General features: G+C 38.9%; 1 protein-coding gene across 2 annotated transcripts in view; it reads right to left on the bottom strand.

Moving 5' to 3' along the window:
• LOC117421421 (rho GTPase-activating protein 10-like) overlaps positions 1-22,427 on the bottom strand; it is an 88,684-nt gene that overhangs the window by 14,666 nt on the left and 51,591 nt on the right. Inside the window, exons 15-21 of one of the 2 annotated variants that reach the window (XM_059028675.1) lie at positions 21,444-21,531; positions 20,521-20,579; positions 18,815-18,920; positions 15,252-15,411; positions 14,233-14,383; positions 11,134-11,296; positions 8,695-9,124 (exon numbers count right to left, since the gene is read on the bottom strand). In XM_059028675.1, the coding sequence (XP_058884658.1) occupies positions 9,115-9,124; positions 11,134-11,296; positions 14,233-14,383; positions 15,252-15,411; positions 18,815-18,920; positions 20,521-20,579; positions 21,444-21,531 (737 nt within the window). In that variant the 3' untranslated portion in view covers positions 8,695-9,114. Of the gene's footprint in view, positions 1-8,694; positions 9,125-11,133; positions 11,297-14,232; positions 14,384-15,251; positions 15,412-18,814; positions 18,921-20,520; positions 20,580-21,443; positions 21,532-22,427 lie in introns of those variants that run through there. The other variant, XM_034035838.3, reaches the window with a different exon arrangement.

Genomic DNA, 22,427 nt, shown 5'->3' with positions numbered 1-22,427 from the left:
AGCAAACTGAAATGACAGGTAGGATAACAACAACTGATGTGCCTAATATGAAATGTATGTGATGTATTCTTTTTTTATATTACTTTTAGAAAAAAAACACTTTGGTTTTACAGGTTTGTATGAACCAGTTTACACGTGTTTACACAATAGTGTTCAATGGAACTGCGTCTATGTTTACAACACAGCTCCTGGATGCAGGAACAGTCAGCTGGCAGATGCGTACGCTCCATAGAGCCGTCATACCGGAAGTAGTGTTATATTTTCTTATATGTAGTAAAAAAAAAAACAGTGATTTCTGTTTAATAGGTTTTGTGTGTACATATACCCATTTACAACTGTACACGGGTACATGTACATACCCGTTTCTTTTGAAATGTGTATTTTATTATATTTTTTCAGTTTGTAGTGCTGTATGTGTGCTCATTTTGAAAATAAAGCCTTTTATGTTTAATTTTCCATTTAAATACAGTGTTTCTGTGATGCAAATGTTAGATGTGATGTTCATGAATAAAACTTTTCAGTTGAAGCAGTTTAAAATGTATGGGTCAAAGTGACCCACGTGGCAGTTCTAATAGTTCGAAAATCCGGCGGTTCTAGTGTTAAAGCTCAGAACACTATGGACTACTGCCCTATGAGGGCCCAATGAGTTTAGAAGTGCATTATTATTATTTATTATTTATTATTTATTATTATTATTATTATTATTATTATTATTATTATTATAACTAATTTTAGGCTGTGTGCGAAGTCAGAGTACAAGTCAATCACGACAACATCATTGATTGTTATTTCTAAGACATACCCTGTAATTCTTTTTGTATCTCAAACAATAAATAGTGCTGCATGCAAGGAATACAGTTGTATGAAAATGCTGTGGTTTGGAATTATGTGAACTCTCTAAAAGGAATGCTTCAGCAATATCCCTGGCTGGCTACATAATACAGCCTGCAGGGGTTCTGCAGGGGCCTGGGGCTTCATGTTTGACATAAATGGCAGAGTAGTTGCTCCATCTTAGGGAGCAAATAGCAAATTTCAGTGTTTTGTGGAAGGGATCTCAAATGCAGTCAATGCCAAACAAACAGTACTTTGTTGCAAACTGCTGTCTCGTTTGCTTTTAGGGTCCATTAACATCCATCCTGTTATTGTGCTTAATTGAATGCCAAGAATATTTTTGGCACTCACACCTGACATGCTGAAAAGCACTAAAAGGTCAGGTGAGCGAATTAGACAAGGCCACTAATAAGATGTCTCGGATTTGCCCCTCACTCCTATGCACCCAAGGGAAAAAACAAATCTGTTACGGGAAACACTGGCTTTATATACTGTGCTTGCCCACTACATCCAGCTTTCTTACTATGCCAATATATTCATCACCATCATAAGCAGGAGCCACGGGTTTAAAGCTGCAATATCTATAATATCAAAAGGGGTGCTCCTCTAAACAAGACACTGTAAATTAAAACACTTTCAAGAACGTAGGCTAGCCTGCCACCGAGTACTTATTACCTGCAAATCCGCAAAGTGTGGCATAGAATATTCAAATTATGCTCTCCATCAGTCCATCCTTCACACTTCATAACTCACAAACCAAGTAGGTTATGGAGGTCATTGTCACACAGGTAGACTCATACCCCTTTCACACACAAATGCCGCTATTGAGCCGTCTACAAAATTCTTTAAAATACCCAATCATACACATGAAATTGCATAATCTGTGCCGGGATAATGCCATCATAACCCTTTCACACAGCCAAAAGGGATCATGAGAGTACAACTTTCAAACCTGTCAGTCAACAGATCGTTTTCATGGCAACAGAAACCAAACAAAATGGCCCCGTCGTTTGTCGAAGTAGTACATTTGGCTGCATTTTGTTTGCAACAGCCTGCTAAATGTCAAACTGCAGGAGCTTCAAGCACAATATAGATTGCATATTTTATTACAAAGGCGATGATACAATATATTTAAAGAGAAAGAGAGTGTAAAGCAGAGAGCGAAAAGTACTACCTCGTTCTTGATCAGCCATTCTATTTCAAGCAATCTCTTATATAGCGCCTTTCGTAGTGGACCACCATCACAAAGAGCTTTACAATATGCATGGACACCAAAATCCATATAATACTTTAAATACAGATGTGCATAATACATTATATATAGTAAAAACAATGCCTAATACAATACAGTGAAAAATGCATAATACATGATATAGTAGCATAATACATGAAATAGTAGCAACAACACAGCAGCTAATAGCCGATATCAGGCTTAAAGAGCATGGAAAGTAAGAGAGAACAAGTGGGTCTTGAGAGTTGATTTAAAAGTGAGCGACGGTTGGAGCGTCACGCACCAAAGCTAGGAGAGAGTTCAAAAGAGTCTGAGCCATGAAGCTAAATGAGCGTTCTCCAAGTGTGGTGCACTTTTGCTTGGGGATAACAAGCAGGCCAGACACCTCAGCTTGCAGGCAGGGAAATAACGGGTCAGCAGGTTGAGGAAGTACTCGGGACTTGTGTGATGAAGGGCATTGTAGGTGAGCAGGAGAGTTATGAAAATAATCCTGAACTTTACAGGTAGCTAGTGAAGCTGGGCAAGACGTGGGGTGATGTGATCATGTTTTTTACATCTGTTAAGGATCCTGGAAGCGGCATTCTGAACTAGCTGCAGTCGGTTTATGGTGCGTGCTGGGAGACCAACATAAAGAGAGTTGCAGTAGTCAAGTCGAGATGAGACAAATGCATGACAAAATATCTCTGCATCCGGGAGGGAAAGGTAGGGACGGTCTTTGAAGATGTTTCGAAGATGGTAGAAGGAAGATGTGACCACGGAGGCATCAAAAGGAGAGGTTACTGTCGAGAAGCACACCAAGGCTTCGTACTGTGGGGGACGCCAGCAGCTGACAGTTTCCGAGGTTCAGGGCAGCTATATTGAGACTCTTAAGTTGCGTTTTAAATCTTACTAGAAGGAGTTCAGATTTGCTAGTGTTCAGCTGAAGAAAATTGGCAGACATTCAGGCCTCAAATGTCTTGAATGCAAGCCGAGACCCGGACCATGGCAGAAAGGCTTCCAGGGTCAAGTAGAGCTGGGTGTCATCAGCATAGCAGTGAAACATAAGGCTGTGTTGACGGATGAGATTACCCAAGGGAAGCATGTAGATATTGAAGAGAAGGGGCCTAAGAACAGATCCTTGGGGGACACCACAAGTGACTGGGTTTGTGACACCACTGCATCCAGCATAGACAACAGACTGCATGCGTCTGGATAAGTAAAAGGATATCTAGGAGAGACAGGTTCCAGAGATCCCAGCATATTCCTGAGGGTGGTCAAGAAGAATGCCATGCTCTATGGTGTCAAAAGTGGCTGTTAGGTCAAGGAGGAAAAGCAATGGAGAGAGAAGAGAAAGAGGAGAGAGCAGGAGGGGCAACCGGAGGAGAGTCAAGGTGGTAGTGGACTGGGTTTATGGTGGGAGAGCATTATTTGAAAAAAAATGAAAGCGTGTAACACCAACAACGAAAAAACCCAACACATCCGATACACATGCATTCACGTGGGATGTTGACTTTCAATCCACGGCCACTATGGAGTTTCAGTACCGGCATAGCCTTTCACACAGGAGGTAAGATGGTTCAGTGCCGTCTCTGAACCACCTTGCGAGGTGGTTCAGAGGCAGCATAAAATAGGACGGCTCTGTGACGGTATAGGCAATTCACACAGACCAAAATGCTGCATCAGTGCCGGTTCTGAGCCGTCATAACTCGTCTGCGTGAAAGGGGTAGAAGGCATAGAAAAGAATTGCAGGAAACCTTTTACATTTGACCACTAGGTCAAGGTCAGAGAATACCAAGCCAATTCTCTGTTTTTGATGTTCTCAAGATAGGAGTAGAACTGATGCTCTGATTCGGATAACATTTTGTAGAATTAAGCAGTGCAGTACAAACTTGGTTCTTATTACGATTGAAGTAAATAGCCTATGTTTTCTCAAAGTAACATTGAATAAAAACCAAAAACCACTGATTCAATAACCACCGATTCTACATCCGCCGAAACACACACCCATTTTAATACATCCCTCCATTGTGTGCAGTTCTTTAAATAAGAGACACAAATCCGGTATTGAACGTAACTGTTGTATTTAACAACAGGTATTCAAGAACAAGAACACGTTTGATGAACTCTGTTGCAGCTCTCAACTCCCTAAATTACTGGTGGCGCACGCACTAAACACGTCACGCAGCTGCTGAATGTAAACATACCCCCCCACCCAACGCAACACAGCAGTCACATCACACAATCACAGTATGTACAAAAAGGAGAATTTAAACAGGATTTAATAAGATTTTATTCGGTTCCATGATACTGGTTCTTTATATCAGTGTGTACGTTTCATCCCAGGTACGTTGTAAATGGGTTTGACTGTATATATTTTTTGTAACTTTACAACTGACCGATGTGCAAGACGTTGTTGAACAATATGCTTTAGTAAATGACATTTTACGTTATTGTAATGTGCCAATACAAGTTGAACCATTTGGGAACTGCTGTGTTTTATTAAAATTTTAAAACTATTTCGTAGCCTATTTGATAGGTGTTACACACATAGTGCATTTAAATCAACGTGGGTTTTACTTTGCAGAGAGATTCAGGTCACTCAGTCATTTTTTCCTCATAGCTCTCAGATCAGTTGACACGGGTTGAAACGTCATTAAAGAAAATAGTGGGTTATAGCAAAGATGCAGCTCTCCTTTCTTGTAAAGGTAAACGGTTCTGTATTTTGACATTTCTGTTGTGGGAGGAGGAGGCTAGCGGTAAATTGTGCAAGTTTCAAACTAAAATCTTATTCAGGGATATATTTCCATTCGTTAATAAAAATACTATTAACTAAAAGGCTCAAAACTATAGATTGTGCTGGTCCCTTGTTAGTAGCTGCCAGTCTGTTTTTCATTCAACAGTTTCCTTCAGTTTTCTTGACAGATTTTGTAGGATTCGGCATTCAGTTCAGTATTTGGACAAATCTTTGAGATGGATTTGGTATTCGGCCGAATCCTAAAAACTTGGATTCGGTGCATCCATAATACATATATATATCTATAGTTTTGAGCCTTTTAGTTAATAGTATTTTTATATATATATATATATATATATTGATGGATGGACAACAACACCTGTGCCTTCTGCCAATTCTGTTGTCAATTCAACACTCTTTTTTTTCTTTCTATTCTTTAAGGATATTATCTTCAAGTATTGCTCATCCTTGTTAGACAGCTTTTTAGGTCTTCCAGTCCTGGGTTTATCAATTACAGGTGATGTTTCTCTGTACTTGTTGACTCTGCTTTGGATACCAGACCTTGAAAACAGAGTGATGCGAGCTATTTCACTCAATGTTTTCCATTGTTTATGCAAGTCAAGGTTGTTATAATAGTAGAAAACACTAGCGCAAGCTTTGAGTAAATTGTTGATGCTCATAATGTATTAGAGTAGAAAAACGCAACATGTCTAAGACTTTTGATATGACATGTTAAGAAGGACTAGAATTTCTAGAATACATTTCATGCACTGGTTTTCATATAAGGTAATGGCTGCAGACTCTTGAGCTACAGTATAGACTTACTGGATTTCCAAAAAATGGTAATTCTAAACTCGACTTTCAAAAACATTTCCATAATTCTGCCAACCTCACATTTACGGCTGTGTCTGCTGCTGCTCACATTTACAAAAGACCAGTAATACTCTATCTGCAGGAGAGCACATTTTAAACTACCCTTGAATGGTTCCAGAGAGAGAGGCACCTTCCACGTCACTTGTAATCATTGGGTATGGGAATAATGAAAATTAGTTAAACCAGAAAGATAGAGATTCAAAAGACTAAAGATATTCTGCAACTAAATAACTTCTCTCATCACACCATTTGAATGACAGATGCATTATGTTCCCCTTTAGTCAGTGGCTTCTTCCTGGGTTTAAATCTTATGCTGGGGAGATGTTACTTATCAAAGCTAGTAGGATGTTGAGAATGCTCCTTTTTGAATTGGATACAGTGAATAGGAGGCGGAGAAGGAGGAGGAGGAGGAGGAGGAAGGGCACTGATCTCTTAACTAGCCTGGCAAACCACCCTGCCAGGGTAATTCAGTATCCTAACAGCAGAATTGTAATTTGAGCAGACCTGTCAACTCTTCCATATTCACCGGGTGTCTCCCGTATTTTGGACCTTTCTCCCGTGACAGATTTTCACCCCTATTTTAGATCCTTCTCCTGGACATCTCCCGGGACAGATTTTCTCCCGTATTTTGCTCCAAACTCTACTGTTAAACCCCCTTATGTCAGCAAACCTTGAATGTATGGAAAAGACATGGCCGGTGTGTGGTTTCTGCAATCCCCGTTTTAGCAGGGTTTAGGAACCGGAGAGGGAGGGTTAGGTCGGCCAGGGTGTCCTCGGCTCACCGCGCACCAGCGACCCCTGTGGTCTGGCCGGGCGCCTGCGGGCTTGCCTGTAAGCTGCCCAGAGCTGCGTTGTCCTCCGACGCTGTAGCTCTGGAGGTGGCTGCATGGTGAGCCTGCAGTTTGTAAAGAAGCGGGCGGCTGACGGCACACGCGTCGGAGGACAGCGTGTGTTCATCTTCGCCCCGCTCGAGTTGGCGCAGGGGTGGTAGCGGTGAGCTGAGCCTAAGAATAATTAGACATTCTAAAATCGGGAGAAAATAATAAATAACTGGGTGACAACTAAATTAAAATGTTCTACCCTTTTTTTTACAGAACTCCCCCTTTAGTCAGAACTCCCCCTTTAGTCATAGTCGTGCCCCCCCCCCCCCCCCTAATGTATTAACAACACTACTGTACCTTGAAGCAAACCTGTTATTGGAAACCAGAGAGTTCTCAACTGGCCGGAGTTTCTCATAAGAGATAAGAGATAACTTAATTTACTTTAATAATCCCAGTTTTCAAATATGATTTTCACCAGCCAACTGGACGATTTTGCCAGTTCTAATAATGCCAATTCAATATGCCAAAATAATACAGTAATATCCAATAAAAAAAAGTACAGTAATATCCAGTTTAGATTTTTGATCAATCCAAATAAATGTCATGTTTGTTGAGGCTGTTAACACAGCACATAGCCTAAAACACATAGGCAACAAATGTGAGTTCTCTTTTTTTTTGTATTTTTTGACAGCAACATGTGAGTATTTTATCATAAGACAAAAAGCTAGATTTCACATGCAGTTTATTTTCTTTTTTTCAAATCTTTGCCATAAAAAGCTGCCGATATAAGATCTGGGTGCCGACATGGTACAGCTAGGAAACCATTTTGTTTCCCATTCGTTCAAGAACTTCCATTTAGAGTCTTTGAACCTTGGCAGGTTTGATCAGATGGCTTTCAGCTAGTGCAGCGAGCAACAATGTTGGGATTGCAGTGCTCCACCCTGGAACTGTGGCTAGTTTCCATATCTCGATTAGGCACTGGGGGGGGGGCAGTCAAGTAATATTTTTGGGTGGGCAGGAAATTACTGCAGATCCTGCAACCCAACCCCCTCCAGCTGGCTGTTTATGAAAGCATGACATAAAAAGTCTCTCTCTCTCTCTCTGCATTGGTATTGAAGTAAGGCAGGGATAGCAAAAAAAAAAAAAATGGTTTTAAAAAAAAAAAACATGGTAAATCTTTTAAAAAAACAAACTAAGCATCCCTGCAATTGTAATGGCATCGCTGATTAAATAGTTTTTGAAGTAAAAATGATATGTGGACATGATCTGTATCGCTGATAAGGCAGTTGCAGTGAAACAGTTACTTTTTACTGGACATCACTAGCAATGGAAGCTTACTGAGGAAAATCATAAAATACCAGTTGTGTACCAAATGTTATAAACCTCATACACCGTCTCAGCCAAACAGGTAGTCATTATCTGGTGTAGATGCCTTCTAAAACAGAACTGTAGTATCAGGAAACTGTTACCACAGCTAACCGTTGCCAAAGTCTGTTATTATACAGGTAAAAGGTTGCTGCTATTCATACAGCACCCATATTATGTCAGAAATCAAAGTCATGGTCACCAACACATTTATTATACAATGTTTATAATACCCTGCAAATATATAGTCAGTTAGGCAGCATTAGTGTGTGGTGGTGTAAAATTGCAGCCTCAAAAAGTGTTACTTTTCTTGCACAATCAAACTTTACTAAGAGAATAATAGAATACAGCTGTGTGGCTATGGCAGCGGATTATAAATACACATAACCTCCCCGAACACTAATGCTTAACCCCATACCGTCATAACAAGGATGAGGGCAAGATACCCAGAATCAACCCCATGCAGGGATTGTTTTTAACTGGTGGTCTGGGAAGTGACGGTACAGTACATCCTTCACTGGCAGCTGCATAGCTAGCTGCCAATAAAAACTGCCTCTGACAGGAGAGCAGGGAATCTCCTGTGCTGCCCACGGACACACCTGCAGGCAGCTGGAGGCTCTGGACTGGAATGAGGCACACAATGTGGTTTCAGTTTAAATAAATGACTCTGGGAACCTTACATGGATGTATTCCCTTGACATTTAAAAAAAAAAAAAAAATAGAATAGAACTGATTAAACTACCTGGCACAAGGTGTTTTTCAAATTTGACGTTAACATTTACCATTTATGAAGCATACAATGTGAATGTTATGAGGTACAGTACATATTAAGATATATACATTTTTACACTGGTTTCATAGTTTAATGGATTTAAATTTATGTACCCAACATTGACTTTCTTTTTAAAAACTTTTCTGAAACATTAAAAAGCCAATCTCAATAATTTATCTTTATGTATTTCTCAGCAAGACAATAGCAATGGCATGTTGTGCCAACAATGATGAGCTTTAGTCCCTTGATTTTCTCTTGCCAAATATTTACTGTATTTTTATAAGAATGTATTTTTTCTAGGATACAAGCAGTGGTGTCCTACTTCTTGTATCCAGTTTTACCATTGCTGGATGCTCTGGGCAAGGTGTAAAAGTCACGTTGGATTGTGGGATTGATTGAAAACATGCAAACAAGTGAAGATGGACAAAGTCTTTATACAGCTGTCAGTAGTCTTACAAATGGGAAGTGGAAAACATCCTCCAGCTGCACCTCACCCAGACTGTCCAGCTCAGCTATACCTGGGAAAACATGTTTGGCTAAAATGAATTCTCAGCTGCTAAACTAGGACTGCACCATGTGGCAGATGATTTGCCTTACCATTCCAAATCCCAATTCCCCAGATCACATTGTGAAATATTAAACCATTTGCTGTGTAGCTCATTGGTGCAGTTACTGTACCAATGAGCTACACAGCAAATGGTTTAATGGTGCAGTTACTGTAGTTACTCTTTATATATGATGCTACATGCATAACAAGAATACAATAACAAATTGATCAACAGATTTCCAGGCGCTTGCACTGGATTTCATGCACCTTACAAGTTAGTGTCAAAGGGATTTTGCTGGCATGGGGCATGGCAGTAATTCAATTTACAACACAAACCATTTTATTTACCAGACATCTATTCATGGCAGGATCGTTATCAATCAGCAATACAGACAATACTGACTACATGAGACACAACAGACCAGGCTGGGCAGCACCAAAACTATTTCTGGATAAAAACCCTTTTGACCACACCCACTTTATAAAACAAAGCAAATTATGAATATAAAAAGTCCTAAAACGTCCTCTTTTTGGGCTTCCGATCTCTGTCCGGGCGGATTTTCAAAAAATGAACGTATGTCCGGGATTTCGCTGGCTCACCCCTTAGCTGCTGCTAATGCGTGCAGAACTGCAATTCTGGGAATGTCCTAATAGTGCCGCGCCTGCGCAGATGGCGTGGGGCTGTATTATTCGCTGGGGCCGGTTGTACTGGATCCTGGATTTGATCTTGCTCCTATGACGTATTGGGTTGTACTAAAAGCATCACTGTTGATCCTGAGCTCAGTTTGAGCTCAGTTTGAGCCCAGAATCTGATCCTAACTTGATCTTGCTTCAGAGCAGGATCACAAATCGGATCAGAGCTTGATCGAACATTTTTAAATGGAGGAACTTAAACTACAGCGGCTCATTCATAGACTGAAAGACGAGAATGCGCATAATTCGTGATCGGCAAAAGCCTCTTTGGGTTTATTGCTTTATAGCGTTCTCTGCAATCCTTTAGTTTTACTTCAAATAAATGCACTGCGTAATATAAAATACAGTAAAATGAAATGGGATAAAACAACCCTTTTTTGTATGCACTGAATACATTTGAATCATGTCCACCAAAAAACAACAAAAATAAAACACTTGTTTGGTACAACTATAATAGAACACACGTTGTTAAACGAGCCAAATACATACGTGTCAAAACATGCAACCATTTAAAAAAAGAGATCTGACTTCATATTTTTTCCAAACTTAAAATGTTTTCTTGTTGTTTAGGAAAGTGCTTTGATCAGTTCAGCAATCTCTAGAAATGTGTGGAAGGTTGCAAAAGTGATGAAGAACTTGCTAGCACACCAAAAAAGGGCCAAATGCATTGAAATGTCACTCAGCACTGTTAAAGATTGTGCATTTCTTTGCTGTTCCCTCTCACAATGCAAATGCAGAGCAAGTTTTTTTCACTGATGCAAACCCAGTGGACAAAGGAAAGGAACAACTTGACTGGTGAGTCTCTGAAAGGGATTCTGCTTGTACAGCACAACTTCAGGCACACATCTTGCAAACACTTTCAGAGCTACTTCAACCACGCTGAGAAAGACACGCTCTGCAGAGAATATGCATGGGCACAAAAAGAAGCACAGTAGGAAAGGGATGTTTGGTGCACAGATCTGACAGTTATCTTGCAAAGACTTTTTTGATTGATAGAGTACTGACTGTAAAAAGTTACGTGTATGTTTGATGCAGACCATTATACTACTTTTTTTTTTTTTAAATAATTTTCAGATTGTCAAAGTAGAAATAAACTTTACAGTTTACTTTAAATTTAGTTTTTCTGTGTTCATTTTGCACAACGAAAGATTAAATCTTAAATAAAAACTGGTCCTGCCAGTCAGCAACCCCCTTGGGTAGTGCCTGAGGATCTGATATATGGTAACCCTATAAATCATTCCACCAATTAAGTGGTGCAAGAGTAGTTAAGGTTGAGAGTGTAGTTACCTAGCCCAGTCCATGAGGTCTCCCCCGTTGGTACTGAAATGATTCTTGGTTTCCTCTGGAGGGCTGCCGGAGGTAGATGAATTGGTAGCAGTGGAAGACTGTGAGGAGACAGAATCTGTGCTGCCCAGCGAGGTGTCATCCTTCACAGAGCTGGGACAATCAGCTGGGATGAGAAAAAAAAAAAGAAAAAAGATAAAAAGGGAACACAACATGTACAGAGAATGTACAGTACATGCCATCTAAAGACATTTAAAAAAAAAAAAAAAAATCTGGGATCATTGTCATTTGCCAGCATTTTGTTTTTTACCAGATAAAGTAAAAAGATAATACAAGATTAGCACATTCATTCACATCCATGTAATAAACGGTAATAATTAAGAACAAAGATGATGCATGCTGGCTTGGATATTACTATCGTTACAGAAAAGCACATATCTGAGCCAAAGCGTTTTCTTTTTTAAAATATAAAAAGGCTGAAGTTCGTGTGGGTTTTGGATGTGGTTCAACATCTCTCCCTTGCCCCTAGTTATTTGCTATATGAGAAACAGGGATTCCAGCTGAACATTTTACTCTGTTTACAGGGATAAGAACATGCCAAGAACACCCGAGTTGTAGGGCTTGGGCTGCAATCCAGAGACCTCGGGACTTAAAACAGAGCTCTCAGTAGGGGACTTTCATTAAAGCATTCCCATGAAGCTTCAGAAGCCATAAGGACAGGCTGACTGAAATAACTTGATCTCAAATCACATATGCTGCATGTGTTCAATCTTTACAATATTTAATTTGCTGTTGTTGGTTATTTACCAGGATTTTATCCTACCATGGTAAGATCCCCACCTGGCATCTATGGAGAACACACATCCTTCTTAGTGTCCATCATGGTCAGCCCTGCTGTGGTTCAGTAGTTTTCTATCACTCCCATTACAAAAATAGTACATTTATGAAATTACAAAAAAAAGTGCAGTTTTAAAATCGACGTCACAGGAAAGTTCACAAAAGTCAAAACCAGGAATAGAACTTTCTGGAGCAGGTGGTCTTCAGTTGTACAGACTGAATGCATGTTGCTTTTAGGCCGAGCAGCTGAAATACTTCTCCCAGTACTGCTTTGAAAATGAAAATCATCCCCGCTCAAAACAGGAACACAATAAAAACCAACTGAGATGCAACCACTCTGCTCAACTTTCCATTCTTCCACTACTTCATTTCCATGTCTACAGTTTTCAAAAAGGAATCTTTTCAAACACTGCTGCCACATGCGTCGATAACACAGTAAGTTTTATTTTTTTAAATTTTAAGTTTTAAACTCCAATCAAAATACATACATGCTTATTCTGGTATACGTGCTTATTTATCCACATATTGTACTGTACACAAATCAAAGTCAAGACATAGAATGTTCAAGCTTTGCCATTTACTGGTTTATTACAGGGCTACTGCTGTTACTTTTCACCATTTCCACCAGCAGTGTGGTTATATAAAAAGTCACTCAACACGCACAGCAAAATGTATCAAATGTCAGAGCTTGCGAGGCGTTCAATATGCATTACTTCAAACTTTTTTCCTGTCTGTGTGAAGTTAAGAACTGTCAGACTGAGTTAAAGCAATGCTAAACACCTTCCAGAAACCACACTATGTATTTATAAGGCCAGGACACACTGGTACAACAAACTCCATGATTTAGTTATGCCACAATATTTGCGCAGTATTGCTTGGTGAAGCATGTATTCTGCTTGCCATGCTGGGTATGCTTATCCTCATACAGGAATTCAGCTGAAGCACTAAACTATTCTTTTCCTGAATTTAAGAGTGCTTTGGGAGAGGTTTTTAATATACCCTTGGGGGCACTTCTATCAGCGCAGCGAACGCCACCTCCATCACCATGCTAGAGTGATGGCAGACATTTTTTTTCATACAATTTCACAAATTATTTTGTCAGAGCTGTACAGTATTAGCAAAACATATAGAACCAAATTACAGTTCACAAAAAAGTACTATACCTTTCATAATATACACTGCCTGTTCTAAGGCTCACTGGGGCATTGCTAATTAACATGGTCAGGATTTGAATTTGTTTTAATTTCTATAGGCAGAAAAAGGAGAAATAAAAAAAAGTGATTGAGTTCTGCTGTACGGTTTATGTGGCATGTTGGGACATGTATGGAATTTCCATCATGAAGTTAAGAAATAGTTGTTATGAGATAAAACTAAAGAAAACATAGTGACTACCTTCAACAACTTACATTTATAATTGAGTGTTTTCAAGTTATGGATGACAGATTTGTTTTTATTGAGCAAGTCTTCTTTAGTAGTGCTTCTACAGTTTTTCTTTGTAATATCTTTCAGTTGCTTACACCTCCCAGAAATTAGGTAATAAAAACTAAACAATGTGAGGTAACAGGAATACAAGGGCCCTTTCACACCAGGTACTTTTCCCCAAAATTCCATACCCGAGTACAGTTCAGTACATTTGGCATTCAGTGTTAAAGCCCCAAACATTCATGGACACACGTAAAACTGTACTGAGACCATCTCAGGGAGGTTGCCTCCATACTCAGTTTTTTCTTTCAAATGTAAAAGAAAAATGTAACAAACGTTTCTTTGTGTGTTTGTAAAGCACACTATACAGATCAGGTAAGCACTGCCTGATTCTGATTCTGTCCAATTTTTCATGCAGGATTACAGCAAAGGAGGGAATTTCCGTAAATTTAGTCCTGAAGTCCTAGCCAGGAGGGCAATCATGAAATTGTGTTATCTTAAAATAAATAGCCATATACTTTAATATGGAAAGGGAATAATCTTTGATACAGATATGTAGAGCTGCCAGTGAATTTAATTGAGTCAGCTGAAGAGATTGTTTCTATATGGCTAACCTGGTTCTGATCTTTTTCTATAAGATTACTACAGCAAATACAATCTTGCCGCAAAAAGCAAAAGGTTCTAAAATCACCCAAAAATCACTGACAGTAGACATCTTTTTCACAGACCCTGACTGACACTAAGATTGTGCTAGATTATCTTAAGATAACAACATTAGTGCTGAATCAGTGTCTGTGAAACCTGCAGTAAGGGTCCTGTTTTGGGTTGTGCATTATCTCTTACCAGCTGGGAGCTCCACACTGGGGTTATACACTGCAAGAGGCCGGTTCTGACGGGAGTTCTGCCTCTTGGACAGCCTGGGCGGGGCATTGGGCTCAGAAGAGGACAAGGCCACAGGTGTGGCGACAGATCCATCTGGTGCACTCCCGAAAATCTGTAAAATCAGAAGTAATACTTCCCAAAGTCAGCAACGTGTGGAATGCACAAGTGAAACTAAATTTTAAACCAAATTTGTTTTGGCATCCGTTCAAGAGAGAGATTGGGAGCCAAGATCCTTCCTGTGGCGGGTTGGGTGTGCACATTCAAGCGAGTCTTGAATGTTTTCTATAAACACCAGCACTACACATTAAACTCTCTGCAAATAAATTAATCCAAAAATCAAAATAGGTGTTCTGTAGCCCAATAAACGTATTAGAAAAATAAATACTGGTACCATGTACTTATCTTGCACATTGCATGCCTTTTACATAAATACGGACTCTGAATGAAAGCAAGACATACTACAAGTGTTGACAGCTCTAAGGGTATTTTATCAGTTTCATGAAATTATTATAATACCAGCAACGTTAGGCAAAAAGGAGGTGGGGGGGGGGGGGGGGGGGGCAGTGGAACACAGCATTATGACCTTCTTTTGTTAGCTCAATGTTAACCAAAACTAAAAATCAGAGGGTGCCATCATCTGGACAAAATAAGTTACTTTTAAGTTACATATCTCAAACAAGCACAGGGTTACCATTTTCTGTACATATCCATCCATATGCAGTCCGCCTTCACCGACAACCTCAAAAACCCTAACATTGCATTTCCCTATTTTTGTCATTTCAATATCAACCCTAACTGATGCATTAACTAAGCATATATATATATATATATATATATATATATATATATATATATATATATATATATATATATATATATATATAGGCAATAATGTGCATTTAAGGATGTTCTTTGTTAAATTCGGACAGCCACACCTTGCTGACCATCTGCACCACACATCAAAGCTATCTGTAGTTTACCTTCACATGGTTTTCTATTAGAATTTCCACCACAATGTTCTGGAACTTGAGGTCCATAATTGCAGCCACAGTTTCCTCCTGAGGTCTCATCAATGTAGGCCCAAACACAACTCCTAAGTTTGCTACAGTCATCAGATTCTGTTTGCAGTTAGCAGAGACACTGCAGAAACATTTTAAAAACAGTCAATACACAAACAATAGCACACACTAATTCCCAACTAAGGTAAACACACACACACACACTATATATATTATATATATATATATATATATATATATATATATATATATATATATATAATTAGTACTGTGCAAAATTTTTAGGGAGGTGTGAAAAAATGCTGTAAAGTAAGAATGCTTTCAAAAATAGACATGTTAATAGATTATATTTATCAATTAACTAAATGCAAAGTGAGTGAACAGAAGAAAAATCTAAATCAAATCCATATTTGGTGTGACCACCCTTTGCCTTCAAAACAGCATCAATTCTTCTAGGTACACTTGCACAAAGTCAGGGATTTTGTAGGCATATAGTCAGGTGTATGATTAAACAATTATACCAAACAGGTGCTAATGATCATCAATTCAATATGTAGGTTGAAACATGATCATTAACTGAAACAGAAACAGCTGTGTAGGAGGAATAAAACTGGGTGAGGAACAGCCAAACTCAGCTAACAAGGTCAGGTTGCTGAAGACAGTTTACTGTCATACACCATGGCAAGACTGAGCACAGCAACTAGACACAAGGTAGTTATACTGCATCAGCAAGGTCTCTCCCAGGCCGAAATTTCAAGGCAGACAGGGGTTTCCAGATGTGCTGTCCAAGCTCTTTTGAAGAAGCACAAAGAAACGGGCAACGTTGAGGACCGTAGACGCAGTGGTCGGCCAAGGAAACTTACTGCAGCAGATGAAAGACACATCATGCTTACTTCCCTACGCAATCGGAAGATGTCCAGCAGTGCCATCAGCTCAGAATTGGCAGAAAACAGTGGGACCCTGGTACACCCATCTACTATCCGGAGAAGTCTGGTCAGAAGTGGCCTTCATGGAAGACTTGCGGCCAAAAAGCCATACCTCCGACGTGGAAACAAGGCCAAGCGACTCAACTATGCACGAAAACACAGGAACTGGGGTGCAGAAAAATGGCAGCAGGTGCTCTGGACTGATAAGTCAAAATTTGAAATATTTGGCTGTAGCAGAAGGCAGTTTCTTCGCCAAAGGGCTGGAGAGCGGTACACGAATGAGCGAGTGTCTGCAAGCAACAGTGAAGCATTGTGAAGGTCCATTGCAAGTTTGGGGCTGCATTTCTGCAAATGGAGTTGGGGATTTGGTCAGAATTAATGGTCTCCTCAATGCTGAGAAGTACAGGCAGATACTTATCCATCATGCAATACCATCAGGTAGCATCCGATTGGCCCCAAATTTATTCTGCAGCATGACAACGACCCCAAACATACAGCGAAAGTCATTAAGAACTATCTTCAGCGTAAAGAAGAACAAGGAGTCCTGGAAGTGATGGTATGGTCCCCACAGAGCCCTGATCTCAACATCATCGAGTCTGTCTGGGATTACATGAAGAGAGAGAAGCAACTGAGGCTGCCTAAATCCACAGAAGAACTGTGGTTAGTTCTCCAAGATGTTTGGGCCAACCTACCTGCCGAGTTCCTTCAAAAACTGTGTGCAAGTGTACCTAGAAGAATTGATGCTGTTTTGAAGGAAAAGGGTTGTCACACCAAATATTGATTTGATGTAGATTTTTCTTCTGTTCACTCACTTTGCATTTTGTTAATTGATAAATATAAACTATTAACATGTCTATTTTTGAAAGCATTCTTACTTACAGCATTTTTTCACACCTCCCTAAAACTTTTGCACAGTACTGTATAAAGAATTAAAAAATGGCAGTCAGCAATTAACATTTTTAAATCGCAAGATTAATCATGATACATTTTTTTAATCTCAGTTAATCTTGGTTTTAAATTGCATATTTAATTGATACAATTACTGCATCCATCTCATTCAAAAATGTGTTTTATTACTGATATTATTATATCCTCCAAAAAACAGCTCATCATAAAAATTGTATTGTTTTCTTATTTCTGGATTCATATTGTTGGCCCCTCTTATGGTTTTATATTTATTTCACAGAATTATCAAGAAAAAAATTAGTTGTTAAATTGTTTGAACCAACTGCTCAATCACAACGACAATGAAAAAAAGTTAAAGAAATGCGGTAACTGAAATAAAACTTTAAAAGTCGGTAGCTATCCACTTTACAACAGCATTGTTTATACAGGGTGTCCCACTGAAAGTAGCCCCTGTAAGTAGCACAAGTATCACAATGTACAAACAAACAAATAAATAAATAAATCACATGATGGAGCAGCACAGACATGTACAAGAATCCTTGTTATTACAAACTCTTTTATACAGGAATGTCACTCCCAAAGTGGACATGGACTGAATGCCAACATCTAACTGAAAGACTTACAGGGTTACTTTAAAGTGGAACACCCTGTATGGTACTGACATGATGTAGCTTCAATCACAGGCTTGCAGAGATCCTGAATTTAAAAAGAAGTACTCAGTCGAAACTGACGGGTTTCACTTCTTGTTCTGTTGTTGCCCTTTAGCAGAACTGCTAGAAAGTGTGTAAGTGTACTTATTGTGCTGCATGCACTTGAGTATATTAGAATAGTGCCACAAGGAATGAATTACGGTGTGCTGAGAGGGTCAAGACAGAGTGCGATTAACACACGTTCAAAAAAAATGTATTTGAAAAATAAATGTACATGTTAAATCACAAGTTAAATAAAAAAAGAAACATACCATACACTGATATAGTAACCATATCATTAAGTATGTGCAGTACAAAAAGAGTAAACAACAACTTGATGGTAATTAGGGGGGGAGAGTGAGGCTCTGTCAAGAACTTGCTGGCTCAGAGATGATCAGACACCCACAGCTCACAGTGTGCAATTCTTTGATGTATTTTGGTCTGTTTTTTTGCTAATTGGAGTGTATTACTCCCCAAGGAGCTTTCGTTTGATATTTGCAAACAATCGCTTCTTTATTTTGTCCACTGGGATTTGACTTGGCTCTTGAAACAGTATCCCAATACTTTATTTTTAATTTCCTCATGTGATTCGACCACTCCTGTTCAAAGTGCAAAAAAAAAAAAAAAAAAAGTATAGTTTGGGTTTCCAGAAGTCTTTAGTCATTAACAACTTAAGCAAAGCACACAATGACACAAAGCGTATATTGTTGTAAGGAAGCCCACCTATTACTTTATCTCCTCTAAATTGTAACCTTCACAATTCCAGGAGGCTTAATGTAAAGGGAATGGCAGTTCTGGGACACTTTTGTAAACAAGAAGTAAGACATCAAGACACCAGTGTCTTTTAGGCAGATCCGTGGCTGATCAGGCTTAGCCTGCCATTGACGTAACAGTATCCAGGGTAGTAGAACTTGACCAGGTTACCACTAATAATAAACAGCAGATAGACTGTGGTGAGGGAGTAAAGAGATCGAACTTTAACAATGACACAAACACATCTTACTTGGCTAAGTGTTTCATTATCATTCCCAACATCTCCCGGTTTTTCTCTGGAAGTTTATAAACCAAATAATGTATTGCATCTACTCTGGACTCCGGAGGGCTGCATTCTGTTCAATTAAAACAAAAACATTTGAAATCATTAAGAACCTCCCTTGCAGTAAAGCATTTAACTTCCAAGTATTACAATAATACAGTAATCCCACAATATAAGTTAATAGCTGAGAGCCATGGTCGTCTGTGCTGTAAGTTAGTATGTCATGTGTAGGGTGTCTCTGGCTGCTCAAACTGTAGGAAACAATAGACACCCTACTCATGACTAATTAACTTATAAATCACATAAATGAAGACTGTATTCAGGGATTGCAGATTTAATGCATGTTTTTTGTTGCTGTTTTTTTATTTATTCATTTTTTAAATTTTTTTATTTATTTATTATTTTTTTTAAATCAAAAAGCTGTTAGCTGCAGAATTTGTATTTGGTTTTTCATCTTTGTAATATATTCTTAATACACAGGACACTGAAGAAGTCCTGCTTTGTAACAAGTTTTTAAATGTTTTCCCAAGCAACACATCTGCAACCCATTGCACAGCAAGGCAACTCAAGTTTAGATTGTTTTTGTATAAATGTTTAATCTAAATCCAGTGGGGCTGGAATCACTTTTATAGTGGGGGTGCTGAAAGCCATTGAATAAACTATAACCCCTGTATATGATGGATGCAGGTGTACAGCACTTCAATCCAGGAGCTACTGCCGCACCCCCAGCACCCCTAGTTCCAGCGCCCCGTCTAAATCTGAATTAAGCAGCAAGTAATATTTTCCATTCAACACAAGGGTGGCCATCAGTCTAAACACTTCACAGCAATTATTACTTCTCTAACTGTACTTGAATGGCTTTCCACCCTTTGCTCTTCTGTACATAGATTGACTGGGAAATGGGAATGCAGACTACCTTGGGCACAGGGATACAGAGTGCTTCTTCCTTTTGTCAGGTAAATTCAATCTATCTCAGAAATTGGAGCTTTACGGGTAGACATGAGAACACTGAACCAATCTCTGCATTACTTAGGAGGCTGTGTGGTTCAGTAGTTAAAGAAAAGGGCTTGTAACCAGAAGGTCCCCGGTTCAAATCCCACCTCAACCACTGACTCATTGTGTGACCCTGAGCAAGTCACTTAACCTCCTTGTGCTCCATCTTTCGGGTGAGACGTAATTGTAAGTGACTCTGTAGCTGATGCATAGTTCACACACCCTAGTCTCTGTAAGTCGCCTTGGATAAAGGCGTCTGCTAAATAAACTAATAATAATAATAATAATAATAATAATAATACTTATACTTATTCCAATCCCTGCCCTGCTTATACCAAAAGCACTCACTAAAATAGAAGGAAAGTATTAGCTACAAAATGTGCCTTTCCATTTTACTTAGGGTAATCTTGACATGTGTTTTGCTGGGCATACTCCTCTGGTTTTAGTGCCAGTAGAACTACTGAGCTGTGCTGTTACAGCCACGTGTACAAATCCAGACCTCGTTCTAGTGGGGGTTGAGATTAGTGAGAGACTATGGAAGTGTGTATAATCCCTGCTGAAATGGGATGTAAAGTTTCTGGACATGTGTTACTGTGACAAACACAGATGGGGCAAAGGATGCAATTCAATGTGTGTTCAACCAACATTCTCTGCAGCACTTTCTGTATATCTGGACTTACTGGCAGGGACGATGAACTCTTTATATAGCTCGTACGTCATCAGTGGTTCTGGAAGACTCCTTAAATACATAAATACATAATTTATTAAATACATAATAGTTTAATTAATAAATAAATAAGTAAGACGGGACGACTTTGGGCTTGTGTATCTTTTACAGAATGACAACAATAGTTCTGGAACAATCAAGAGAGAAAACCATGGCAACTGCTCTCATACAACACCATAAATTATTGTGTTGAGACATTGGCATCAATTGTTAGTGTGTCAGAATTTTGACAATATAGGTTTGGTTTTCCCAAGCTTGTAAAACAGGCAAACTTAAAGTTTAAAGTTTATCAACAATTCAACAAAAACAGTGCCCCAGGGTTATATGCGCAGGCTGGCCAATTTTTAACTAACTATCTAAATAAACTTTCAAAAAGGGAACCTGAAATTCTTCAAGGGCAATACAAATAAATAAAAAGCGTGGGCTACTTTCTGTCAATTACAATTCATAGTGGAGGACACTGTACAAAATGGTTTGTTTATAGCGAGATACGGTGTGAAACTCAACATGGTAGTTTCAATGTATTTATCCACAATACACACTACTGTGTATTTGATTCTCCCAAATTCAATTAAAATGTGGCCTCTAAAGATTTAAAAAAAAGTACTGTCTTACAGAAAATGTTTCTTCTTTGCTTTACCTAGATTTAGCACTTGAATCAGGTCACCAACGAGATTCACACTGTATAAGTGACATCGAAGGGGAATTCAAAGACTACAGGATAAATAACCCAGTTTCCTTCCTATCTCAAAACAGTTAAAATAAAAACATGTATTTACTGCCAGTAATGCAAAACAAATAAATAAATGTTGTTTGCCTGGCACCGGTCTCTTCAGCAAAATGTAAAATGATAGTTACAAGGGGTTTAAAACCTACCTTAAATATTGCTTTAGTGCACTAGTTACTGTTTTTATGTCCCATTCATCAGAAGCCGAGAGATCAACTTCACTGAATGTCTTTTTATCTGAACATAGAAAAAAAAAATCACCACTTAAAATGCAATACACACATGGCATTACAGAAGAAGTAGTAAGGTAGAGATTGTTCAGCCACTTTTACTATTTAATATAAAGCCATCAATTATAAAATTAAGAAATACCAATGGTAAACAGCTTGCATTCCGAAATGTTGGTCCACATATATCTCACAAACAGAGAGAGAGCGAGAGAGAGAGAGAGAGAGAGAGAGAGCGCGAGAGAGAGGAGAGAGAGAGAGATACACACACACATATATATATTTGTATTATTTGTTTAATCAGTTTCAAATCTTTAAATCTGTTTCAATATTCTACCTCCACCAGGATCGCTTAGATTAAAATAAAATTGGATCTCAGAAATGGACAAAGATCTCTAAATTTAGATCGAAATGAAAACAGATGTTGGATAAAATAACAACCTTCATTTATTTTTTCAGACTCTACTGAAACAGTGATACTGTACATCTAGCTTAAAATTTAGACGGATGGACCACTAAAAGTAAAATCTAACTACCAGACCTTAAACTATAGGACCGACTGTGTGTAACAGCTGCGGCACAAAGACCAAATTAAGAAGCAACCCAACAGCGAGGGTCTCATTTACACAGCACACTGTACAGCATGCACAGCTCTTTTAAACATGTAGCCAGGTTTACCCACTCCTACAGAGAAAGAGTAAAGGGTAAAAGAGAGGAGAGAAAAACACCCAGTTTGCCAAGCAGCTGCGGGAAAGAAGTAAGGCCAACATCAGTGCCCAAACTGGGAGGGAGGCTTAAGAAGAGAAAACACCATGGGAGGCTCGCGTAATTTATTTTTGCGTGGAGCAAGCTCTTTTTGGATTCATCAACCACACGGTTTACATTTTTAGCTGTTTTCGGTCTCTG

This window comes from Acipenser ruthenus, chromosome 1 (genome assembly GCF_902713425.1).
Source record: "Acipenser ruthenus chromosome 1, fAciRut3.2 maternal haplotype, whole genome shotgun sequence".
Taxonomy (NCBI): Eukaryota; Metazoa; Chordata; class Actinopteri; order Acipenseriformes; family Acipenseridae; genus Acipenser; species Acipenser ruthenus.
This window is presented reverse-complemented; position numbering and strand designations above follow the sequence as displayed.